The following is a 26,138-nucleotide window of genomic DNA, read 5'->3' as shown; positions in this document are numbered from 1 at the left end:
CCCTCATTGGGGTCGGGAGGGTAGCTGGTGCCTATCTCCAGCTAGAGTGAAAAACCAAAATTCAAACATAATAAATACTTTCCCTCAACCACCCAAAAGTAAAAGTGGATGTTGATCAAAAGGTGTGTTTAAAAAAACAAAAACAATTTAAACTCTGATTGGAATAGTGAATGGGGTTAATTTTTCCACTTCTTTTTTTAAATCGTTTTTTAGAAACAACAGCAAAACAAAAAGAATAAACATGAGGACAGACAGACAAGCTCCTCATAACAGACAGGTGTGTAAGGTTGAGCCTCCAGATGTAAATGGAATAGATCAGATCAAGAATCGAGTCGATCAGTTTTGATTCTGATCGACTCGATCTGATCGGGTATTCAAGGAACTTGAAGGGTATTCAAGGAACTGGAACTTGAATACCCTTCAAGTTCCTTGTTGGTCAGAGGTTATTACAGGATATTACTGGTATTCTTCCCCTTTCTTGATAGTGTATGACAGAGAAAATGGAATTTGTTCCATGCTATAAATTTTCCAGATAATTTTTCTTTTCATTTGCTGATTGGTGGAGGTCAGGCGTTGTGCCACACCATGCAACTTCTGCATTCTGATTCAAAAGAAAATGAGTCATGCTTGGACATTTTGTACTTTTGACAAATCTAATAGGACCATCAGCATTTTCTTCCCTGACTCATTAAAATAAGAAAAGTCAAGGCAGATACCAATGAGTTGATGGAGGGGGGAAAAAACACACAATTTTAAATAGAATTAAAAGTAATACAACATTCTCAGAAAAGAAGACTTGGACTTTTTTCTATCTCTGTATCGCAGGAACAGAGATAGGGTGTTATTACACCCTATCTCTGTAGGGTGTAATAACACCCTACAGAGATAGGGTTATTACCTGTAATGCCCAACGCTACCTGTAATGCCCAATGCTACCTGTAATGCCCAATGCTGCCCCACAACACCCCAGTGTGTTGTGGGGCAGCACAACACACAGAGTCAAAATCAAAGTTTTTCCGCTTCCCCTCTTTGTGCTCATCTATGCAGTTTCATGAGTGTTATGTTGCAATCCTGAGAGGAAATCTTTTCCCAACATCAAGAACTACTTAAGCAAGAAGTAGGCAGACGTCAAACTGCAGTGAGAATGGAGACATCAGTGGACGAGACAATGGACCAGGTCACACATTATAATCCACTATTCGACATGTCGCTGAGCAAGACGGAGCACTACAGCTTCCAGCACGATGGTGAGCCCCAGTCAGAACCTCTCACAGCAGATTAATGGAGAAGTTGTAGATATTGGTAAATTACACACAAAAAAACTACTTGTGTTAGCTAACCTTGGATATATTTACATGCAGTGGACCCAACTAAAGACTGTCATTTTATCCTGACCAGAGTTTTACTTTGCTAAAATGTTTGCTTTGACTGTAGTTATGACTGGAAATTTGCAGATTTCCAAACATTTATTCGTGTCTTCCAACATTTATATGAACAGCTGAAAGCAGGAAAGAAACACAAAGAGCTATATATTGTACTTTTTGAAAGTACATATACACATATATATATATATATATATATATATATTTTTTTTACTATTTTTCAATTAATTGATTTTGTGGGGTTACACTTTCAAAAAGTACAATAAAAATCAGCACCTCGCCATCACACTACACTAAATCTAAATTTCAGAGTTCATAGCTGCGTGGTTACAGCATTGGCTCAAGGCATGTTGACCCTCTACCAGTGAATACGTTCAGTTTATTTATATTGCTGGAGGCAGAAACAGCTCCTCTGCATTTGTAAATTACTTTAATAATGTAGCTCAACATTTCAGTGACATAAACTTGTCTGGTAATTAAGTGGCGCGTCCAAATATATCTTCCTTTAAAACCGGGAGAATTTCTTTCTGTTTGATGATCTGCACTGTAAAAGTCACAAAGCGGCGACTTTCTCCTGCTCCACAGAGGTCAACATCTGTCAATGTGCATTTTCTCTTTGCATTTCAGATCTGAAACCAGCCCCCTCCAGAAGACAGTGGAGTTTTACTGTGATAATTATCTTGGTCATCTTACAGACAGCGCTCGATGCCTTTCTCATTTATAAAGGTACAGACAAAAAAAATCTGGATTGAATCCACAGTTCGGTTTTAAGTTACTTTTAATTCAGATGTAACAATTTAAAAAAAATAAAAAACGTAAACATGATGTAACTTATGTTAGTCCTAAAATCCCTAGATGTTTTAATAAAATAATTATTTCTGGCCCTAGTTGTGTTGAGCCCAGCATCACAGGGGGAAGCGCCTTATCATGACGCCCTCAGCAACAACGACCTCGACCTCAACCTTCTTGTCCAGAACAACAGCCAAGAAGCCAAGAGCCTGAAGAGCCACTTATGGATTTTGCAAAATCAGGTTGAGATGCATTTGTATATTTCACAGATTAACACAGCCGGTTCTGAGTTTTGTTTTCAGCGGTGCGGACTTGAGTAAAAAAAAACAAAAAAAAACAATAATTTCAAAAACTCAAAATATAAATGTGTCTTCCAATAAGTTAGAACTTCTAATGACCAATGTAGGTATTTTAATTAGGCTATATGTAACCTGTTATTTATTATTTACATGTAAACGCATCGTCTTTTGGTTACCATGGTAACAGGTCAAGAGCCTGTGTGGTGAGGAAGGCCAGCTGCAAAGATTAAGGGGCGACCTGAACTTGCTCAATACCAGCAACCACAACCTGGAAAACAAACTAACAAACATTAAAATCAAAACAGGTACACACATTTGTGTAGGGAAACCGAGCTGAGGTCAAAAATATCGCTTGAATAAATTTATTTTGTGCCTTTAGGCTTACCAGGTGTAAACGGAATACCCGGACGACCAGGTCCGAAAGGAGAGAGAGGCCCAAAAGGTGAGTCCATCTTAACCCGACGTTACTGACATGAATGTGAAAAGTCACATTCAGATTTTTGAGTGCATCTCTCAAAACAAGAGTCCTGTTTGGCCACACTCTTACTGCTCACATTTGGTTTTTGACATGTTAACAAAAGGATAAAAAAATATGTTGAAAGGGGTTTTACACTGCAACACTAATATGTGGTTTTATTTGGTCCTTGGACAATTATAGGGATCCTTTGAATACAGTAATTACAGTGAGTCTCACTTAACATGACCTCCTACAGCTGATGTGAGAATTATGATTAGTTAAAACATGTGATCACTCCAACCTTATCCAAACCTGAGAGCACTGCTGGTGTGCCAAGGATGCAACAACTGAGGAGAGAGTTTGTCTTGTTACATGACTAATAAGAACTGATTTTAAAAGTTTATTTGTTATAGTTGCTCTGCCCTTGATTGGATTTCACAAAAAATCTGGACATTGAGATTTACTCTCTTGGACAGACTCCAGGTTGGTATGTTTCACAGGTTGCCTTCTGCTAAAATATTATTTTTCCCCTTATTAAAAAATGAATCCATGTTTTCATCCTAAGTGCTTAAATAGCATCAAGTGAACTTCTTTCTTGTTTCTTGCTGATGTTTCATCTAAAAGGCTCCTTTGGTTCTGGATATGGACTGGAACTAAAAGAAATTATAATATTGTGTAAAACTGCACTATTTGCTTGCCATTCACCTCAGAAAGTGAAATGGGTATTTTATTGAAATTTATTACTCTGAAGCTTTTATGTTTTGCATTGTTTATGACTACAGCTTACAAGTTAAGAAAACCAAAAGTCAATGTCTCAGAAAATTGAAAATATCCCCTTAGACCTATCAAAGACAGATGTTTTAACACAAATGTAAAACATTTGTGTGAGGTGACATTGGCCAGCCTTCCCATGGGTTCAGTATGAACATTTCTTGTGGTCTTGGTTGGGTCTCCTCTTGCATGAATTACTGCATCAGTGCGACGTGGCATGGAGGCAACCTGCCTGTTGCACTGGATAGATGGGATGAAAGCCCATGTAGCTTATGGCTGCCTGCAGGTCATATCTGTCAAGTTGTTTTGAGTTAATTAGCTGATGAGGATGTGACTCCATACATCTCCATTAATGACCTTTTCCAGATTGTTTTCATTTTCGGATACACAAACCTTTGGCTTCTCATTATATCTGTTAAATATGTTAATCAAAATTACAGGAGCCAAGAGTTTGGAATATACTCTATGTATGATTCTATATAATACACAAGTTTCACTTTCTGAGATGAAAGGAAAGACATATTCCTCTTTTGCGAAATATTCTAATTAGAATATTAAGCAAGAAACGTCCTTGTTAAAAATAACACAAAGGTCCTTTAATACCCTCCAGCTGTGTAACTGACAGACTAAGTTTCTTTTCCATGGAAAAGAAACTTAGTCTGTTTCCATTTGGATAACTTGTCAAGTTATCCAAATGTCTATGTTCTGAAAACATGCCTATAGTCCATGTATCATGAGTGTAACAGTGGAATTGTATTCCTGTTATCTGATAGGAAATATATGTGTACAGGATGCTGATGGGTGCAGAGGTGTGTGGTGAGAATATTAGTGTGTGAGGCAGACTGCCTGTCTACTTTTAAGACCAGGCTTAAAACTTTCCTTTTTGATAAAGCTGATAGTTAGACTGGCTTAAGCTATCCTGAGTTATTTCTGTAACTCTGATTACAGAATATTATTCTGTTATTTCTGTAAGACTGAGGAAGACAAACTGACCACTTGTTCTCACTTTCTTCTGCTACTTTCCACTTTGCTATTTTTACTGTTAACGTTTTGTTTTCTCAGTTATTTTTCTCTCCATAGAAGGTACGCCTGGTCTGGATCATCAGCTGAGATAATGCTGCCATCACCTAATGTTTCTTTCCTGCTATTAACTTTTTACATTCATCAGCATCAAAACTAACCCTACATCAGTTCATCTGTTTCTTCTTGTTCATTCTGCTCCGTCTTCTCAAACCTGCAGTCAGTCGAGGCAGATGGCTTCTGGTTCTGGTTCTGCTGGAGGTTTCTTCATGTTAAAGGGGGGTTTTCCTCTCCACTGTCGCTAAATAGATGCTCAATATAAGGGATATCAGTAAAGTTAATGACAACGTAAGCGCTACACGATTATCCAGTGGGAGAGTGACCTGCTGGGTTTCCTTAGAAATGTTTTAAACTTCTTTGAACAATTAATTTAGCATATTGTTCTGTTTGATAACTTGGATCATTTGGAACGTATGTGTGATTGAATTGAAAACATTCTTTTGTAAAGTGCCTTGAGATTCGTTGTGAATTAGCACTTTATCAGTAAACTGAATTGAAATTAAATTGAATAAATCTAGTTATTAGTGCAAATATCAAAACCACAGAATCCCCTTCCCATAAATCCTTAATAGAGTTCATATTATGTGTTAGCCCACCGTTTCCGGTCCAAACCCAGGAATCATGATGGATTTGTGTTCATGATCACTGTCCCATTATGAAATCCAGTTGTTTCCAAGTCTCAGTTATTTGTTGGTTAAATTTGACAAATCTGGTGTTTGTTCTACTTATTCATTGTTCCACCCATTGTGAGCGAAGCAGTTATTTTACTGTTCATGTTCTTCATTCGGTGTGATGCGTTGTACACCAGAGAACAGGTTGCTCTTCTGTTTGACAGGTGACAGCGGGGTCCCTGGCCCTTCAGGCCTGAAGGGTGGAACGGGACTCAAAGGAGAACCAGGGGCTGCTGGTGCAGTTGGTGAGTTTTAGTTTTCAGTTACACTAATGATGTCAAGTGGTCAAAGAGATTAGCAAATTGAAATTGAAATGTGCATAATCTATGTTATGACTGGCATGTAGAGCCATCTCCTCTCTGATACTTTTCTATATCTGCGTAATGATTCAGAGTCTCAGTCAGCTGGGATCTAGAGGTCAGTGGGTAAAAAGCAGGATCCACTCCGTCACAGAGCAACGTGGGGAGACAGTGGATAGTTTACTAGCTACTTGAAACGCTCACAACTAAGGGCAAATTAGACTGACCTGCTTACTCTTACTGTCATACGGGAAAACGGAACTAAAAGTGAAGTTTGCCAAACCAAAGTAAAATAAACTTATCTCTAGCTTTACATGCTTAATAGGGACTGAATGTGAACTCCTTTAACTCGTGAATAAAAAGTGTGTCAGCAGATTGAAGTGTCTCTTCCCCCTTTAATCTGTGAGGCTCATCAGTAATATTGCTGACGCTGCTATTTAAAGGGAAGACAGAACATATTTTTACAGATGGCGTATTAGTCAAACAAAAAAATCTTGAAAAAAAATCTAACAGCTTGACTTGCTCTGTGTGTGTGTGTGTGTGTGTGTGTGTGTGTGTGTGTGTGTGTGTGTGTGTGTGTGTGTGTGTGTGTGTGTGTGTGTGTGTGTGTGTGTGTGTGTGTGTGTGTGTGTGTGTGTGTGTGTGTGTGCCACTGTAGGTCCCACAGGTTCAGCTGGGAATCCAGGAGCACCAGGCAATAAGGGGGACCCAGGAGCCCCAGGTAATGAATACACACTGACCTTGTCTGACAGCATGTGAAGTTTTTTTGTTTGTTTGATAAATTGTTGTCCCTCTGGTTTAGCAGTAGACAATCTCCTTACAGTTTTTGACTTGTGTTATCCATTTTTATGACTACAGGCCCTCGTGGAGAAAAAGGAGACTCTGGGGTGTCTGGAACAAAAGGTATCCAAATTTGTGTTAATGCAGTGATACCCAAAGAAGGTCCTGCAGGGCCGGCATCCTGCATGTCTTAGTTCTCTCCCTGGTGGTAGTAACAACCGTTTCAGCAAGTCAATGTTCCTCTTAGGCCTCTAATGAGCCTCATTGTTCAAGTCAATGTTCCTCTTAGGCCTCTAATGAGCCTCATTGGATCCAGGTGAGAGAACTAAACCATGCAGGATGCCGGCCCTCCAGGACCCACTTTGGGCTCCCCTGTGTTAATGTCTTCCTGCAACCACCTCCTAACAGCCATCTTCTTAACAGGTAGCCCTTTAACCAGGGGTTCATAGAGCAGAGATCAACAAGATTATGATTTGTTTTCCCCAGAGGAGATCTTGGTTTTGAGACATTTGCATCCTTGACATTAGCATAAAGCGAATTATAAATCTGACAGACTGGTGAAATGTTGGCAGTGTTGAAGAGAGTGAGGTATCATTAAATTCACCAGATAATGCCACAAATGCATTGGGGTGTTTGTGTCTGTGCCCTCCAACAGAATGTCTGTAAAGGTTTGTGTATTTCACACAATATATTTTGTTCTTGATTTCTGCAGGGATGCCTGGACTCCCTGGTATGCCTGGATTTAAAGGACAGAAAGGAGACCCTGGGAGCGCTGGTCCTCAGGGACCCCCAGGTCATCACATTACACAATATATACTTTATAAATGCATTTAAGTGATAGTTTTTAGTTTGTTTATCTGACAGGATTTAGAAGCTACAGAAAACAAGTGCATATATAGTCTGTTTACAGTCATACAGACTATGCAGTCATGCATAAAATGACTCAACCATTTTATTCCTCACCATATTTTCGGTCGGTTAGAACTACTGCATTTATATATATTTGCTAACTGTGACAATAATGGGAGAGAGAGACAACATGTGTCTGCTTTACGTTCCATCTGCACAACAGAGGAAGACGTTTTCTTTCTTTCTTTCCTGGTGTGAGAAGACAAAAGAAGAAACTTCCCTTTCACCACAGACAATGTGGGGCCTGCAGCCACAAACTGTGGAGCTGAGAGAAATAAACTAAGGCTGGTCCTCTCTAACCCCAAGAACTTTGTGCCAATAATTCCCAGCTTCGACAGAGTTGAGGTAGTGAGCTTGATGACCCACAGTGGGAAGAGAGACCACTTCCTCATAATACAATCTACTGTATTTTGCAAACTGCAACGGTTCCTCCTGCAGCAAAGCACTAACTCATGATGCTGCCACTCCTTTGTGACGGCTTTTTAACTCTTTCAAGCTTCCCCCTTTTTCCTCTGAATACAACAGCAGCCACTGTCTATCTCCATTTTATGTGCTGATAAAAGGACATTTTTTCAGCACATAAGCTGTTAATCCAAGATTACATTTGAACACTACAATCTTGCTTTTTATTTTGCTTTTGGAATCAGACACATTTGACTGAATCTTCACAAAGCAGCTCTAGGACGCTGCAGCGGTCTTCTTCCTGATCGGTAGGACAGCTGGTCATTCCCAGGCGGTTTCTTTGCATCATAACCTTTAACAGATAAACATTGAGCATGGTGCTGTCAAGCATCCAGAAATTGTACCCCCCCCCAAGTATAAACCAGACCTGAAGAGTTATTTTCATCATATCCACTGTTGTCATGTCAGCATGAACAAGAATTAGTTCCAAATTTAATTCAATATTATAAAAGGTTTAGCCTGACTGAATGACGGACAGACAAAAATGGTTATGGGTCTTTTTTTTTCAATGTTTGAAAAGATGTTTTGTTGTTTTGTTTTTTTTAAATCCCAACAGCTTTTGTTTCAATGTTTGTGCTTTGTATTGTTTTACCAGGTCCAAGAGGACCTGTTGGATTTAATGGGACTGAGGGTATGTGCACACCCTATGATTCATTTTGCTGTGAACTATTTAATCAGCTGAATTAGATGCAACACTTTTTCCTCCATTCCCTCAAACCCACAGGTCCACCTGGACCGCCAGGAGAAAAGGGCGAGTCAGGAAAACAGAGTAAGTAACTATAGCAGAGAGAACAGCTAAAACACAGCAGCTACGAAAAACAAAAAGACATTTGATCTGTTGGGTTTGATGTAAATATCAACTAAACCAAATTAATGGGGTAAGAAAATCGCAGTTACTATTTTGGAGAGTAGGAGAAAGTGGTAATTAGTTAAAGTGTGGGAGCGTGTGGCTCAGATTAGTCCTGCAGTCTGTGTGGTCTCCATTCCAGCTTCAGCCAGATGAATGTGGCTCTAGCAGCGGCTGCTTTCATTTGTTGGCATAGATGGAAAAGTGGCATGTACATTCTCAGCATTTAGCATTTGAAGCTAGTTGGAGACATATGAGCCGTATAGTAATTATCCTGGTTGATTTGATGTACAGAACGAAACATTATATCCAACTAATTGATTTATGATTTAACTGTAATAACTTGTTACATTACTGACTGTAATGTAATCATTACATTATAGTTACTCCCTTTATTACACTTAAAGTGGGTAGAATTATTAAGTTATTAGCCATTAATAAATCATCGCTTGATACAGGATATTTTCTACATACAAGTGTTTTACACTGGTGAACATGTTAAATGGTTGTCTTGCAGTTTCCCTGCACTCTGTCAGTTCCTTCAGGTTTATCTTTTTATACATCTTTCCATTCCTCCAACATATGTTAAATATGGCCAACCAGATTTCAGACATTACAATGATTCTTTATCTGACACTAGCTAGTATGCGAGTGTTTTTACAGTTAGTCATTTCTATTGGTGTTAATTCACATCCAAATAACTTTTAATCTTAAACTTTGTGCCTCCCCAGTCAAAGTGCGTCTGGTGCCTGGACCAAACAGAGGACGAGTGGAAGTCATGCACAATAACGTCTGGGGCACCATTTGTGACGACAGCTTTGGACCTTTAGATGGGAGAGTGATCTGTAAGATGCTAGGGTTCCAGACTGTCGTTAACACCTTCGGTGCTTCCCCAGGTGAGCCGTTTTTTCAGTAGAGGATCTTAATTCTCCATTTTTGGGGGCCATGTGGGTGGGCAGCCATTGCTAGGGCTTTATCTTGTAACTGGTGGGTTTGCTGGTTCGTCCTTGTGAGAGACACTTCACCTACCTGGTGAAGGCAGGTCTGAGACTGAAAGGCAGACTCACCATTACTCAGAATAGGACAGCTGTGGCTACAGTGTCGCTTGTCACCATTATTGTGTAAATGTGTGGATGCTTTTTCACTCAGATGTGGAAAGAAATTCTGCAAAATGGAAATACAAATAGTAAAGAAGCGGATCAAAGTGTCTGATTTTCCTTTCAGAAGTAGAGCAGTACCTAGCAGAGGAGGAGAAAATGATCAACAAGCCAATTGGCTGATCTGAGAGATGCAGCACTCTTCAGGCCTCCATCCCAAACATTTTATTAATACCTTTTGGGAATCTCCTGATATTTTCTGCAATAACACAGTTCAACTCAAAATAAACTTTGCCATAAGTAGAACATAAAATAGAAAAGAAGGAACAAAATACCATCCTACGACTAGTCGGATACTTAAATAAAGATTTCCTTAAAGAAGTGTCTCATTAATGCATGTCTGCTTTTAGGTGCCGGTAAGATCTGGTTGGATGAGCTGCAATGCACAGGAGCAGAGTCGGACATCTTTGACTGTCCACACAATGAAGTTGGTGCTCACAACTGTAATCATGATGAGGATGTGGGAGTACTCTGTACATAGAGGCACAAGAGAGATTAAACTGTGCAAAAGTTAACTTTGTAGTCTTTATGTTAGACTGAAATGTATCACATTATTTCATGGTTTTCTTTCCAGTCGTATCGCTTGAGTTATACACTATCAGACCATAACTTTAGAGACACCATCTTCTCGGAGTAGGTCCCACATTATGCATAAACAATCTGACCCTTAACTTAATCTTTTTGGGTGTATTTAGCATTGAACATTACACAGATTATGCTTTTTTTGCCTTCAAAACTTGTTTTTTTTTATAACGTTTGACAACAATAATTAAAACTTCTCAATGTTTGCTATTGTCTAGTTAAATGTTTTTACATCAGGCCACATGGCTGCTGCATGAATAAATCGACGTGTTACTCTAAGCTGTAGTTGGTGATATGTTGTTTGTTTCTGATAATTTATGCATTTAAAACAAACTGTATTTTTAACTTATAAGTTATATGAAACTTCTCCAATTAAAATTGTTTGAAGGCACAGAGTCTGCCCTGAATTTAATCAATTACATTCAAATAATGTAATTGATTAAATTATTTGACATTTATTTAATCAAAGAATGTCATGGATATGTGTGTTGAGCTGCATCGACTGCAGTTTTCCGGCCGATTCCTTGTTACTGATCTTTAAAAAGCCTGACCTGCTGATTTTCATTTTGGCCGATACCAATTTTTTTGTCTGAAATGTCGCTAAATATAGCAAGAAAGCCACTGTTGGTCCACCTGAATAAGCACAAGCGCATATCAGGAGCCCTGCAGTTTGCTTATCGCCATGGAGTTGAAGTCACACACCAGCTTCAACAAACCCGCTGTGATCTGGACAAAGCAGGCAGCACTGTGAGGATCATGTTATCAATTTGATGAATAAACTGAACTTAATGTATATCGATTAGGAATCCAATGTTCTTGATTTGGACTCTGTATGATGGACTGACTTGATTCAGTCTTGTACAATTATTTCAGTGGTAAAATAATTAAACAGTGCCAGTTCAATCTCACAGTCCATCCAAAAACAATGGCCATCAACAGCAGTAAAGGGCAGTGCCACAATGTAGCAGAACCTCAAGGAAGACACCAATAGATCTTAAATCCAATAAACACATTTTCATGTTTAACACCATCATTTAATAACTTGGCAGTCATACTGCATTGTAGTATATTGATGTTTTTTTCCTCTCTTGCTCTCAGTGAAGGTGGACGCTTTTTTCCTCTGCTCCCTCCCTGCCCATGCCCGACCTGCTTGCTCTGTTTGTCTTTTTCTATATTTTTGGAGCCTTTCTTTGCAGATCATCCAAATCTACAAATTATCAATGCAATTGATCAAATTTTCTCAACGAAAAGTCTGGGCACAGGAGAGCCCTCTTGTCCTGCGGGGACACATCCGGTGGGATTCACCCTGGATTTATTCGTGATAACAGGATTTCTGCTGTTTGGAGCTTGTGGATTCCTGGCTTATCGACAAGTTTGTGACGGACTTGGCCGAACTAGCGAACACTCAGACTGTTGGTGTGAACAGAGATGCAAGTTGGATGTGAGCAGGGGCGCCGTAAAGGGGGGAAAAGTTAGGACAATTCCTAGGGCCCCTGACCGACAGGGGGCCCTCCACAAAATAGTTTTTTTTTTTTCTTCATAGAAATAGAACAAAATTCCAGAAAAGGAATTAGAACAAACGTAGAATCCAGAAGAAAAAAAAAATTCTTCCAGATCAGGAGCATTTAGTTTTTATTATTACTTAGAAACTAAGTAATAAAAATAATAGTAAGTTTTACAAATTTAGAGTATTCAGAAAGTCCAGAGAATACTTGCTTATACTTATTTAACAACAAAGAACAGGGATTAGAACAAACTAAGAATCCAGAAAAACAACGTTTTAGACTCCTACTCCTCCGGCCCAGAAAAGGAATTAGACCAGAGGACACTTATCAACCCTAAAGCACCTAGTTTATACTTTAGATCAACATTTGATTATTTTTCTTCTTCTGCTCTTTTCTTTGGTTTGTTATTTTGTTTGTATTTCCCTTTAATTCCTGTAAAGCACTTTGTGTTGCCTTGTTGCTGAAAATGTGCTGTAGAAATAAAATGACCTTTATTGTGTTAGTACTGTTACACAGTAATTAGGAACAGTTATTCAAAGTTTATTGACATATTTGTAAAATTAATCAAAACATTTACATTTCAATGGCAACATGCATCAGAGACATAAAGGGAAACCACAGGTCAGTGTCATACCTTCAACTAAAATCAACTAAAAAAAAAGAAAAAACACCCACATTTTTACATCACAATGGAAAGTCCTGGTTGTTGTTATTCTGGCTGTGGTTCCACGAAGAACCAAGCTGAAAACTTCCACTGTTTGCTCACCATTTTGATTTGGGGTTTGCTTTGTAGAAAACATAATCTTCTTTTCTGAAGAATCCCACTTCTGTTTCATTAGCTGGAGAGAAAAAAAGTCAAATATTTAGAGTAACCTAACCTGCTTGTTCTGGTAATTTATTATTATTGCCATATAAAATTACACTACTGTGCAATTATTAAAGCGCTCAGTGTCATTTATTGTCTTACCACCCATCTGTTAGGAATTATTTTCTTTTCACCCTGAATGATCAATGATCAATCAAGCTGCATACACATTAATGGGGATTTAAGCATTTGGATTTGGATTTTTTTTTAGTTGTCAATAATAAATCACCAACACTAAAAGAAATAAACATTTGAAATATATCAGTCTGAATGTAATTGGGCTCTAGCGAAAAAAGGAGACTAAAATTATATATGTTACTGTTGGCTTCAAATTTGGCTATAAAAATGTGACAAACTTCTAACCGAAGGTTGATTTTCTCACATTTATGCATTATAAAGTTCTTTACAGTGCATTTGTCCTCCACAATTTTCAAATAAATTAAAATGAACAAAACTACAACACTGCATTTCACTTGGTGTTGAGGGTAAAACATACTAATGAGAATTCAAAAGGGAAAGCAATTAAAAGTTCTTACCAACTCCAGCAGCTTTGAGGGTTTGGTCATCTTGTAAAATTAACTTTTCATCCCCATCCAAACTCATTACCAACTCATTTGTCTGAAACAATAGAACCAAATGTGTACATTTTATTAGTATAACTTTAAAATAAATATTTCCTTTTAAATCAGTAGTTGAAGAAGCAGTTCTGGGTGAAAATTCATACCACACGCGTCTTGATTTTTGTACAAGTTTATCTTGCGCAAAACAGATTTGTTTGTGGTAAAGAAAATCTGAAACCCAACATCTCTAAAAGAATAACCTGCCACAGGTTTAATACAAGCCATTCATTACACCGTCACACCGCTTAGTTAAGAGACATCAGCAAAAATAGATGTAACCACAGTTTACCAGCCTTCAACGGGGTTTTGAAAGCTGGGTTGCTGCAGATCCTGGATTTATTTGATCACTCCATTTCTCAGACAGTCTGTAAAAATTGCAGCTTTCTCTAATTGGACAGTAAATACACACCAGTGACACTCTCAGCTCTGGAATACATGTGTAAATACTATCAAATCTTTCTCTGAATTCACCAAGTCACAAACATTTGAACAGCCAAGTATCTCCTGCAATGAATTTGGAAAGCAAGAATGCCTATACTGCACATTTAAAATCGATTCCTTGTCCTAGCTGAACTTTTTACTAACATTTTAGATGTAAAAATTACAACACAGAGGCGTACTGCCCCAATTCTCACATTTTTGAAGGTTTGTAATCCTCTGAACTCATGAAGCGTGTTCTCTATGAAGCACACACTATGTACTTCAAAGAGTACACATTGTGTACTCTTTACTTCAAAGAGTACACACTGTGTACTCTTTGAAGTACACACTGTGTACATTCATAGAGTACTTCACAGAGTACTCTATGACGTACTTATCAAGAAAACCCGAGATCATTCCATTTCCACGTACTGGAGATTTTAGCTTAGCAGTAGCAATACATGAAGTTAATTTTAAATGTAATCACAAAAGTAACACCTAGACCCAACAGTAGACTCAAACTTCAATAAAATCAGGTTGTTTTTATTGTTTTGTCTCATGCAAACTTTGCTTTAATACTATTTCTTTTTGTATTTAACCATAAAAAAATCATAGTCAGGCAGAGAGAGTGTTGCCATGTCATGAAACAGGAACAGCAGGCTTCCTGAAAAAAGAGGAAGTAAGTTTCTAGCTGGCAGATTTATAAAAATAGTTGAGACTATTCCTTATTTTAATGCATGAAAGTTTTAAAGAATGAAGTCTAAACAAATTGAGTATTTGAATAAAACCCAATGCAGAATACTTATATTATCGTGGATGATTCCTGTTTTCTTTTCAGAAGAACACCTATATTAACTCACATTATGATTATAATAAGAGAACCGAATATGTTATTGTATCAATAATATAAATGAATGCTAAATCAGAGAAGCTAAAGAAGTTATAGATGCGAGTTTGATAATGAATTTGAAATTATGTAAAAGCTGCCCATATAAAAAGCAAGTTCTTCTTGCTTTTGATATGGGCAGCTGGAAGAGCTGGGGGGCTAGCATATCTCTAGAAGGGGAGGGGGAGTTGAAGGAGAGGAGTCCGGGGTAAAGGAGTGAAGGTGGGGGGGCTAGCGTATCATTAAGCGTGCAGGGGGAGGTTTGGGGGCTGAGCATAGCATTAGAAGGGGGGGGGTCAAAGGAAAGATCGTGGGGGTGCTAGCGTACCGTTTGACTGCTGGGGGGAGTGGAAGGGCAGACAGGTGGGGGCACACAGCGTATTACAAGAAGGGGGAGGAGGTCTGACTGTACGTGCGACCCCCGCTGCCCCCCAGATATGCTACTTTATTTAAATAAGTAATTTCCACTATCAGTAATGTTGTGTCTACCAGAGGATTCCTCTGGTCATTATCTTTCATTAGAGCCTCATTGGTGACTGTATGTTGAAGCACTGAGGAGTTAGAATCATTTGAAGAGATGTTGTCCAAGTGTGACATTTGGAGACTCAAAATGACACACTTGGACAACACCTGTACATCCTCAAAAATAAACATGTCCAAAATGACATTTCTTTTTTGTGTCATTTTGATGATTCTTGAAATCCACGAGCAGAATACTTTATTCAACAGATTCATTGTACTTTCCAGTCTGTACTTTCAACACTCAATGTGCATTTACAAGAAATAAAAATGAAAAATCTGGCTGAAGCAAAATTTTTCAATTTCTCTTGTGTTACAAACATAATAGCTACAAACTACTTACAGTTAAAGTATTTTTGACAGCAATGCAAAAACGGAAAACTTAGCTTGTCTTCTTCATAAAGAGACCAAGACTTTGCATGTACTCCAAATTGATCAAGAACAGCAGCTAATTTAATTTGCGTACGCCTTTTCAGGGGTTTTTGGTGATTCTGGGGGCGAGGGTTAAGGGGTTAAGCAACATAATTCAACACTATCTACAAATTTTAATGTGAGAAGTCTTTTTATTTAGAAACAAACCCTATTGATGCTGCATTGCGTGACTTTCCATCAAATACCTTTGAACCGTGAGCTTGATGAATAATCTTCATAGTGTCTGAAAATACAAAATAACAGAATATGTTGAGTTTTAACAGCATACTAAACAAAATCATGCTGATAAAATAACTCAAAGCCACTCATTCTTCTTTCTCGCTCTCCGTGTTGGCTTTACGCTACATGTTGCCATAGCAATTGACAACAACGCAACTTTATGCATCAGGATTCAGCACCAAAAACACTCAAACATTATCCCCCACATAGAACAGAGCATTCAGTGACAGTTTTGGGTTTTTAGGCTTGATGTATATTTTACGATTATTAATAAATGGTGCCTGTGGTAGATTAGCTACCACCCACCATCTAGTTGATTAGCTAATTTAAATACCTGCTCTACTGATGATCTGTTTGTGTGTAAGTCGCCTTTTTTATTTTTGAGCTGAACCAAAACACACCTTATTCCACAGCACATCTGTGTGTGAAGTTTGTCAAAGTCAAGCAAGCAACTGACCTACTTTCCTGTCACTCCCTATTTTTTTTCTTAATTAAAACTTTTTTCTGACTTTATCATCTAGTCATAGTGAAGACAATTCATAGCAAACTACTGCATCCCTTTTTCTATAGTCTACAAGTCCTGCTTCCAAAATGAAAATGTAAAGCAAAAGCATTAAAAGTTTTGAGGACAAAAGACATGAAATCCTGTTTTCAGACTGAAAATGTGTGTTCTTGGATTATGGCAGAAAAATGTCCCCATACTTTATCTGCCTCACCTCTCCCCGGCCGTTCGCTCTGAACCAGCCACCAGGCAGCAGCTCTGGGAGGAGAAAGACTGTCGTATTCTGTGTATGACGCCAGACATTTTAAGGACGCTTGTTGGTCTCCAGAAAAACTATAAAAACGCGGACATTATCATCAATCAACAAAATCCCCAAGGAAAAATGTGAAAATTTTGCCACTACATTTAGTGTTCATCAACACCTGGTAGGTGGAAATAAGAGCATTCCACAACATAGAAAACTCACCCAGCCCTAACCCAGGCGCTAAATAATAAAACATCATTTAAGAAGCTTCAAGGCAGATAATTGTTCTCAGGGAATTTTAATAATCAAGGTACTGGAATCATGCAAGGAATTTTTACGGCCTTAGTAAGTAACAGTAGAACTGGATCTGAGTTAGGATCCAAAAAGCTAAAATTTATGAGCTTCATCTTAACCTGATGTTACCTCCTTTCTAAACGTTTTGTGTATTTCTTCTTACAAAATACAGAACACTACTGACAATCAATTACACTTTGTTTCAGTAAAAATAATAAAACAAACATACCGTATCCATACTTTCTGAAAGGAGGAGGAAGTCCTTCCCTTGTGGCAATATCTGGAAGAAATGTATGTCTCAACTTAAAGCTTTTTATTTAAGGTTAGTAATAAGGTTAGGATCCTCCCATCTATTAAAAATAAACCATGGGAGTAGTAGAGCGCACAAATAGAAGATGTTGAAAGGCTAAATTAATTAAGCAGTTTTTATATTGAAATTTGTCACACAGCAAAACACAAAAAATAGTCAGGATATATTTTTCTTGCAAGTTTTTTTTTAAAGTCTTTCTGGGTAATATGTATATAAGGCATATTTATATGGAGTTATATTTGGTTCACAATTATTTATTCATTCAACAAATCCTAATCTCAATTTAGAAAAACTGTGATCAAAACTGTTGGAACTGTAATGATTTTTTTTATGACCAAAAAAAATTTTAAATAACTTTTTTTTAAATTAAAATCACAAATTTTTGTCTCATGAAGTGAAACTGTTATTTGCAAAACAAACTTATTTGAGCATGTCAGAAATCTTTGGTTGCGATTTTCTTATTTTTGGCTGCGAATCAAAGTTTTGCTTGCAAATCTCACATGAACATCCTGGCTTAAAGACGAGCAATGTAAGACGTGACCCTATTGGTCAGCGCTGACTAATTCCTTTGGCTGAATCATGCTAACCTGCCATATTATGTCTTGGAAATCAAAACTAGCAAAACTGGCTACATTGCTTATATAGACTTAAACTTTTTTTTGTCAAAGGTAGCAAATATCTCAATTATATTTAGCTCTTTAACTCTTACATTAATGAGAAGAGTTTGAAACAGGAGGGAGTTAGCACTAGCTGACAGCTCAGTGTGGGAGCAGATACACATAGAGCAGAAACAAAAACAGAAAGGTTGGTATGCCTTTATTTCTTACCATCTTCAACATACAGCTTTTAAATCTACAAAATAAAATCTGGATATTTTTCTATAAAAAAACCTTTGTACTTTGAGCATTAACTTTAAGTTATGATGCTTCCCAGACATTCATTATTTCTATTTACTTGTTGGTTCTCAGCCATCCAGGACATGGAAAAACCAAAGAAGGTTTAAAAATAAAGCAACTTAACTACTTATAATTTAAATAACACATAACTTGTATTGAGAGCCACTACAATAAATCAATATTTGAGGAATTTTATTAAATAGAGTCACTCATTAAAACTTTTTATTTGGAGCCTCACATTTTTGTAAAGGCGTAGCAGAGACCAGATCAGTGGCTCTGAACCAAACCGATATCTAAACAATATTTAAATCTTAGTTTGACTTCTATGGGTCTCAACAGTTTGTAAGAAAAACACACGTTTGTTGATCATTACCACTTACTAGTCATGTTTGGTCCTTCAGGTTGAACACATTAAAAACTTTTTAAACCAAATTTTATGTTATATTTCACTGGATATAACATAAAATATAGTATATAACTTGGCCGACCCCTCCCTCCAACAATGAGATGGGATTTCCTCCCTTGAACTGATGCGCTTACATTTGTAAAACAAGCAGTTTCATCTACAAATGATTTCTGCTTCTGAGAATAGGGAAAATATTTCGAAGTTAATTTTAAAAACCAACCCGAAATAGATTTTAAAGTTTGAGCTGAGCCAGAAATGGGATATTCCGATGGGTCGAGGTGTCTCTCTTTCAGGTCCCCCGACTTACCGTCTCTCACGCAGCGCATGAAGTCCTGCACGGTCTGGTTAAGGCTGACCTGCTGGAAAACCACAGGCTTGAAGTTTCTTTGTTCAAACGACCTGATGAGACGAACTGTGACCACAGCTGGAACGTCCAAGTCCTCCGGATAAGATAATCTTTCACCGGCCATCCGCCCAGAACAGCACACAAAAAACTGTGTTTAAAAGTATAATGTTTAAAAGTATAAAATCAAGCCTCTGCTCATGTGGAAAACAGAAACTAGAAGTTTAAGACCAGACGAATCGATCCATCATCTCTTCCATCTTGTCGAGTGGATTCATACGGTTAAGTGTCGCCATCTGGCGGTGTGGAAGCAGGGGCGCAACTGTATGTGTGAATAAATTCCTGCCTGCAGGGCAATTAAAAAAGAATAAAACAGAAACAGGGCAGTATTTTATCATTTAATACATAAGTGAGCCAAAAAGCCACTTCTGTTAACCTGTGTCTAACCATCAGTTATCAACCTTAACCATAAATTCAACCTTTGTGATGATAATTCAACATTGAATTAACATCTTTTGCAAACAAGCCAACAGTGAAGTGGCTGTGTGGTTGGGCCATCCCACTCATGTAAACAGGAGTGGACCGCTCCACTCCTTGTAGTACGTTGTAGATGTTTTTGTGTCAATATATCACACACAAACAGTCAGTAATATTTTTTATGGACAAGTAAGAAAATGTACAGAAAAGAATCATCAACCACTATCATCTACAGTGCTTAATTTAAAACATGATAACCCACTCAGTAATAAAATGCTCTGACCCAGAGCTCTGATGAGGAGGAGAGGATGGGAAGGGATGCGGCAAAACAGCTGACATTGATTCAACATTGATCAGACATCGGCGTTTCACTCATTAGATTTCAACCACATTGATTCAATGACAGTTTCCTGGTTACGTGGCTACAGCTGGATGGTTGTTTGATGGTTGATCCACCGTCAGTTGTCGACCTCAACCAAAAATCAACCATATCCTGACTATGATTCAAGGGTGAATTACCATCGTGTGCAATCTGGGTAGTTAGAGGCTTAGAGAACATTTGCTGGCGTTTTCATTTAATTAGCTGATCCATCTCTTCAGCCACTTCGGGCAGCTTCTCCCGACGAAACCAGGTTTCATTATGTATAAGATATAACCTCCAAAATTACAACAAATAAAGCTTGATTCCTTATGTGCAATAAATTGATATAATATATTAATTCCCTTCTCTGAAACGAATGGGGAAAAAATTAAGATTTTTTTTTATTTATTTGACATATTTATTTGCAACTACGAAATAGCAACATCAAGCATTAAACTCCTGTCGGTCAGGTGATTTATTTTCTATTTATTTTTTTAAATTAAACACGTTTCATACATGCTTAATCTTTCATGCTTAGATGTCAGTGTAAAAATGTTGTAACAATAAAGTTAAATGGAGAAAAAATAATAGTGCTCGGAAAGGCGTGTCTAAACTTTGAACTGTGGTCGGGGTGTTCAGTGAAAGAAGGAAGGAGCGCTGAGCCAACCCCTCCATTGTCGGTTCACTGCACGTCGCCACTAGACTCATACAGCAGCTGAGGAACGTGACCACTCCACTGAAGATGACGGACTTACAAGTGAGTATGAACACAGTGACTCAAGTGTGAAGCGTGGTCCACCACATTAAAGAGGCGAGGGGTTTAGTTCAGTGGTGTATGTGGCGTGTTGCTTCTTGGAAATGGCCATTTCCAGCCAGGATCCTATGGTTTAGAAAAATAAATGACTAAAAGGGAGCTGCTAGTGGGAAGAGTGTTTTTTTTTCTGGTGGCACGGGTTTAAAAATGATCGTTGGTGTATAAATGTCCATCAGGTTTTACGCCTGCCTCTGGCTACGGCTCTGTGGTCTTTGTTACCACAAAGAGCCTCTGTTATCCACCCACCACGTACTAACGTTGCTGCCACTGTGACTAACGGCACGTATAATCCTATTAACCCTTATGTTCACAAATGGGGTCCAACTGACCCCACACCCGTATCACTTGCATCATTTGCCTCAGTCCTCGCACGCACAAGGGTTATTAAGTAGACCGGAAGTCTATTATGATAAGTGTCCTTCAATTACGTCACCACTGACCTCTGATCAGACTGCGCGACATGGATCAGACACGTGTTCATATTGATCGGTAGGCTAAGAAGCTACTGGTGTCCTGGAGGCAGGGGCGCTGCCAGGAATCTTGGGGCCCCATGACAAAAAATGAAATGCCCCCCCCACACACACACACACACACACACAGCGGCTGTTACAATTTCTTGAGTCTGACCCATCAAATGCATCACAATTTTAAAGGCTTGCATCTGCCTTGCTTTCTTTGGTTCAATACTGATAACTAGCACAATATTTGCTGCTCGTGAATTTAACATGAAACAGTCCGCATACAGTATGCAAGTAGGTTGCTTAACTTTTTTCTATTACTTTTAGCTTACTGAAATATCTCTTCCCACGAGCAACAGTCACAGGCAATGTGCAAAATATACATGAAGCAATCCAGACTTCTCAAAAGATGCTATGTTGTTGCATTTTATTCAAGCTGCTGTGTATAACTTTAATAAAAAATGTTTTCTCCATATTTGTTAAAGCTGTCATCATGTCGTGACAGTTTGCTATGAGATAGATAATCTGTGATTGAAAAGATCAATCTCCTCTACTTCCTCCCTGAACTACTATTACTGGATAAAGTAATGCAACGTTCTGGCCAAAAACAACCAATCAGAACCAGGAGGTGGGGTTTAGTGCTGTCAATCATCCTCATTCACTCACTACTAAATGTGCTAATGGTGGAGAAACAACATATCGCTCTGTGCGATGACGGACCCCGATTATCAACAGCTGTATGTATGAGAAGGAGAATTTTAAATTTTATTCTGGATTTAAAAACCTTTTTACCTATCTGTCCATTTAAATTTACTATGTTTTTCAAAATACTGTGTTCAGTCAACTAAAAGTAATTACTTTGATAATAGAGAAAGTTGTTGGGGTCAGAGAAGGTCAACAGTTTGATGTTTAAAAGAGCCTTCCTCTTTTTCCCTGCAGGCTAACTTTGATGTGGCCGCAGCTGAAGTAAAGCAGCTGAAGGCGAAACCATCTGATGATGAGATGTTGCTGCTCTACTCCTTGTTTAAGCAAGCCACCGTGGGAGATGTTAACACAGGTGAGACTGCCTCCTCACAGAAGTGCACTCAAATTAAAGAAAATTCAAAAATACTTTATTGATCTCAAAGGGAAATTAAATGTTGTAACTCGTTAATTCACAATTCTTCAAATAGTTGCTATAGATACTGATGGCTGTTGGGAGGAAGGATCTCCTCTAGTGGTCGGTATCACAGTGTTTTCCTCTATTGTCCCAGAACAGTCTCATGAAGAGGATGGTCAGGGTTGTTCATAATCTGATTTGTTTTATGAAGATTTCTTTTCATCAGGTTCAGGGTTCTACAATCATCTCCTTTGTTTGGTTTACGTTTAAGATGAGATGATTGTTCCCTCCATGACACAAAGCGCTGCACCAGCTCTCTGTACTCAGCCTCTTGTTCATCTCTGATTCACCCAGCAACTGCAGAGTCATCCGAGTATTTCTGTAGATGACAGAAGTCAGACTCGTGCTGGAAGTCTGAAGTGTAGAGAGTGAATAGGAATGGTTAGAGTACAGAGCCCTGTGGTGCTCCTGTGCTGCTGACCGCCTGGTTAGACACTCAGTCCTTCAGTCTTACAAACTGTGGTCTGTTTGTGAGGTAGTCATAGGTCCAGGTGATTGTTGAGGCCTCCACCTTTGGCTTCTGGAGTTTCTCTGAGCAGATCAGACTGAATTGTGTTAAATCCCCAGGAGAAATCAAACAACATGATCCTCACAGTCCTGCCTGCTGTGTCCAGATGACAGTGGGTTTGTTGAAGCAGGTGTATGATGACATCATCAACTCCATCTCCATGGCGATAAGCAAACTGTAGGGGGTCTTGATACGTCCTTGTCTGCATGCTCAGGTGAACCAACAGGAGTTTCTCCAGGACCTTCATGATGTGGGTTGTCAGGGTAACAGGTCGTTGATGACTGATGGCTGAGTTTTCTTCAGTACTGGAACCAGGCAGGATGTCTTCTCTTGGATCAGGCTAAGGTTGAAGAGATGCTGCAGAATCCCACAGAGCTGATCTGCATCCGTGTTCTGGTTCAGTCTCTCCAGCTGCCTCTTCACTTCTAGATACAGAAAAGTGGGAGGGGGAGACAGAGAGCAACAGCATCTCCTGATTTGGTTGAAGACAAACCTGTGGAAACGGAAGAATCCATGACTCTTGTCTTGGCTTTGAGCATCCTAAAAATGATCCTCCTTTTTCTTGTAGCCTGTAATCGTCTTCATCCCTGACCACACATCTCTGATATTGTTCTTCTGCAGTTTACTCTCCAGCTTCTTCCTGCACTTCTCCTTGTTGTCTCTAATCTTGACTTTGAGCTGCTTCTGCATACTCCTCAATAACTCCGTCTCGTTCTCTAAAAGCTCTTTTCTTCTTGTTTAACATTTCCTTTAGGTCACTGGTGATCCAGGGTTTGTTATTAGGAAAGCATCTCACTGTTCTGGTGAGGATGGTGTCGTCCACCCAGAAGTTTATATAGCCAGTCACACGGTTGTGGCATTGATGTCCTCAATGCACTAATTTACACTTCAGTTTTGCTACTAGCTTTTATGCTGTAAAACAATTTAGGTTAAAACAGAGCACCTTGTTTTAGAAACAGACGTTAAGGCTTCTGTTTTCATTTCTACATCACCGAGTCAAACGTACTAGGAAATTAATTTAGTTGTTTGCACGGTGGTGCTGCTGATAGGACCTTCCTTGTGACAGTGCTAAGTTCAAATCCTGGCCATTTCCAAGTGTGTTGTCTCAGTTCTCTGTTGCTCTGGCTTCCTCCCACAGCCCATCATGAATGTTAGGTGAGATTGGTCACTCTAAATTACCCACCCCCCATGCCCTGCCCTATGATGACCAGCAATACTGAGTAATATCAAACAGCTAAAAAAATAGTCTGCTAGCATGACAGTTCAGATTGAATTTCTAAGCAATGTAACCTTGAAAGGAGTACAAGTCATCTTACCATCGTATCTCTATCATCTTTCTAAAGCTCGTCCTGGAATGCTGGATTTTACTGGAAAAGCGAAGTGGGATGCCTGGGAGAAGCAGAAAGGTATGTTGGGTCACAGTGTACACCTCCAGATCTGTCCATGAGCTCCCAACATGCAGTTAGGAATATAAATGGAAACTTAATACATTTTGATACAAAGTCAAGAATCCTCATTAAGTAAAATGATTGTCAGATGTGGAATTTTTCTTTTCCTTTTTTTGCGAGAACATCTGAGTCAGTATTGAAATGAAATCAGTCTTGTATAGCATGAAATCAGTCATTTCCATTCAGCACACATTCACACCCTGATGGTGGCAAGCTACTGGATTGTAGCTACAGCTGCCCTGGGATCAGTCTGACAGCAGTGAGGCTGCCATCTGACCAACCAGCAGGGAAGGTGGGTGAAGTGTGCAGCGAAAGGACAACGGTGGCAGGCGCAGCGGGGATCGAACCAGCGACCCACCGATTGCAGGACAAACTATTACCGCTATGTCTGTTTATGCCACTTTGCATGCAAAACTGGAGTCCTTGTGGAGACACAAGACATGTTCAATGGTTTATTTCTCCTGAAAAAAAACAATTTCTTTCATTCTTCTGTCAGGCAAAAGCAAAGAGGATTCCATGAAGGAGTACATCAAGCTGGTAGAAGAGCTAAAGCAGAAGCATGGAATCTAATCACTGCCAACGAGTCAGGACAGCTGCTGCACAGATTTGGACTTGGTCCAATCATTTCTTCTAATTGACCTGTTTAAACACCCTTTTAATAAAGCCGAGGATCCTCTACTTATAATGGTTAATGTCGGTGACATGAAGGTCTACTAATGTTTCAGTGCTGGTTAGAAATCGCCTTCAACTTGCTTTTTAGTGTTATTATAATGTCCATTGTCATTTCAAAATCAAATAACTGCACTTAAAACATGTGTTGTGTACACCCAAACTCCTAATGTTTCTACTGTCCAGGCCAGCTAACAGCATAGCCTGGGCCTGAAAAAGATTGTTTAATATGGGCTCGCACTGCTAATTCTACTGCTAATGGACAAATGAAGCTGTCTTTCTCACTTAAAGACGTGGTTGATAATACAGCTGAGGATCCTCTCCTCATAATGGTTATCAATGGCATGAAGTTCGAATGTTGCAATGCTAGGTAGAAACTGTCGTCAGTTTGCTTTTTAGTGTCTTTACAATGTCCATTGTAATTTCAAAATAAAATGACTCCTTAAAATGTGTGTTGTTCTCCCTGACGGTCCATTCATGTGAGTTTTCCTCCGAAACACCATCCATCCATTTTCTGTACACCCTCCTACAAATGTTTCAGGCGAGAGGCGGGGTACACCCTGGACAGTCTGTCGCAGAGCAACACAGAGGACAAACAACCATACACACACACACACACACCTAGGGAGAATTTAGAGAAACAAATTAACCTGACAGTCATGTTTTTGGACTGCGGGAGGAAGATGGAGTACCCAGAGAGAATGTACAGGGAGAAAATGCAAACTCCATGCAGAAATACCCTGGGCCGGGAATTGAACCCAGAACCTTCTTGCTGCAAGGCAACAGTGCTACCTACAACTCCGCTGTGCAACACCTCTCTAGATAATGAGAAAGCTGAAAGTCTCAGAAAACCAAAATTGGAAATATAAAATTCTGAAAAAAAGAAACGCTGAACAAATTGATATCTTTTAAAGGCCTAAATATTAGTTTGTGGAGGGATCCAGGAAGATTTTTATGAAGCACTTATGGAGGCTTATCTTCATGGAACATGTGACTGATTTAGGAACTGTTTTGTCACATATTTCTAAACGTATATTTTAGAAAAAACGTTTAGCATGTTTTTAAAAATTTATTTTACATTAATATAATCTTAAGTATATACACTTAATAACTGGATAGCAAATGGATATTATACTTGATATTAAGTATAACAAGTGGTGATAGCCTATACCATCAGAGTGGCTATCACCATGCTGCCACAATTTGATACAGCACATTTTTCTGAAATGTGTATTTCAGAAAAATCCACCACATAAAATATACTTAAATATATTATGTTTTTCACCAGGGTGCTCCCG

At 38.8% G+C, this 26,138-nt stretch overlaps 3 protein-coding genes across 3 annotated transcripts; 2 read left to right on the top strand and 1 right to left on the bottom strand.

The window, feature by feature from the left end:
* The first annotated feature begins 1,088 nt into the window (after positions 1-1,088).
* marco (macrophage receptor with collagenous structure) lies at positions 1,089-10,764 on the top strand. Its single transcript, XM_008438671.3, has 13 exons — positions 1,089-1,247; positions 2,010-2,108; positions 2,271-2,413; positions 2,658-2,775; positions 2,850-2,912; positions 5,614-5,694; positions 6,407-6,469; positions 6,607-6,651; positions 7,241-7,321; positions 8,495-8,530; positions 8,624-8,668; positions 9,478-9,642; positions 10,254-10,764. The coding sequence occupies exons 1-13, from the start codon at positions 1,145-1,147 to the stop codon at positions 10,382-10,384; spliced, it is 1,173 nt and encodes a 390-aa protein (XP_008436893.1). The 5' UTR covers positions 1,089-1,144; the 3' UTR covers positions 10,385-10,764.
* A 1,745-nt stretch (positions 10,765-12,509) lies between these two features.
* c2h2orf76 (chromosome 2 C2orf76 homolog) lies at positions 12,510-19,239 on the bottom strand. Its single transcript, XM_008438682.3, has 5 exons — positions 18,911-19,239; positions 17,221-17,271; positions 15,918-15,955; positions 13,392-13,473; positions 12,510-12,829 (listed from the first exon to the last, which is right to left on the bottom strand). Exons 1-5 carry the CDS (start codon positions 19,071-19,073, stop codon positions 12,753-12,755), a joined length of 411 nt encoding a protein of 136 aa, XP_008436904.1. The 5' UTR covers positions 19,074-19,239; the 3' UTR covers positions 12,510-12,752.
* A 1,143-nt stretch (positions 19,240-20,382) lies between these two features.
* LOC103482497 (diazepam binding inhibitor (GABA receptor modulator, acyl-CoA binding protein)) lies at positions 20,383-25,292 on the top strand. The gene is made up of 4 exons (XM_008438689.3): positions 20,383-20,541; positions 21,996-22,113; positions 24,067-24,129; positions 24,668-25,292. Exons 1-4 carry the CDS (start codon positions 20,527-20,529, stop codon positions 24,739-24,741), a joined length of 270 nt encoding a protein of 89 aa, XP_008436911.1. The 5' UTR covers positions 20,383-20,526; the 3' UTR covers positions 24,742-25,292.
* Positions 25,293-26,138: the final 846 nt, after the last annotated feature.

Source organism: Poecilia reticulata, chromosome 2 (assembly GCF_904066995.2).
Source record: "Poecilia reticulata chromosome 2, P_reticulata-male-v2, whole genome shotgun sequence".
Classification (NCBI taxonomy): Eukaryota; Metazoa; Chordata; class Actinopteri; order Cyprinodontiformes; family Poeciliidae; genus Poecilia; species Poecilia reticulata.
This window is presented reverse-complemented; position numbering and strand designations above follow the sequence as displayed.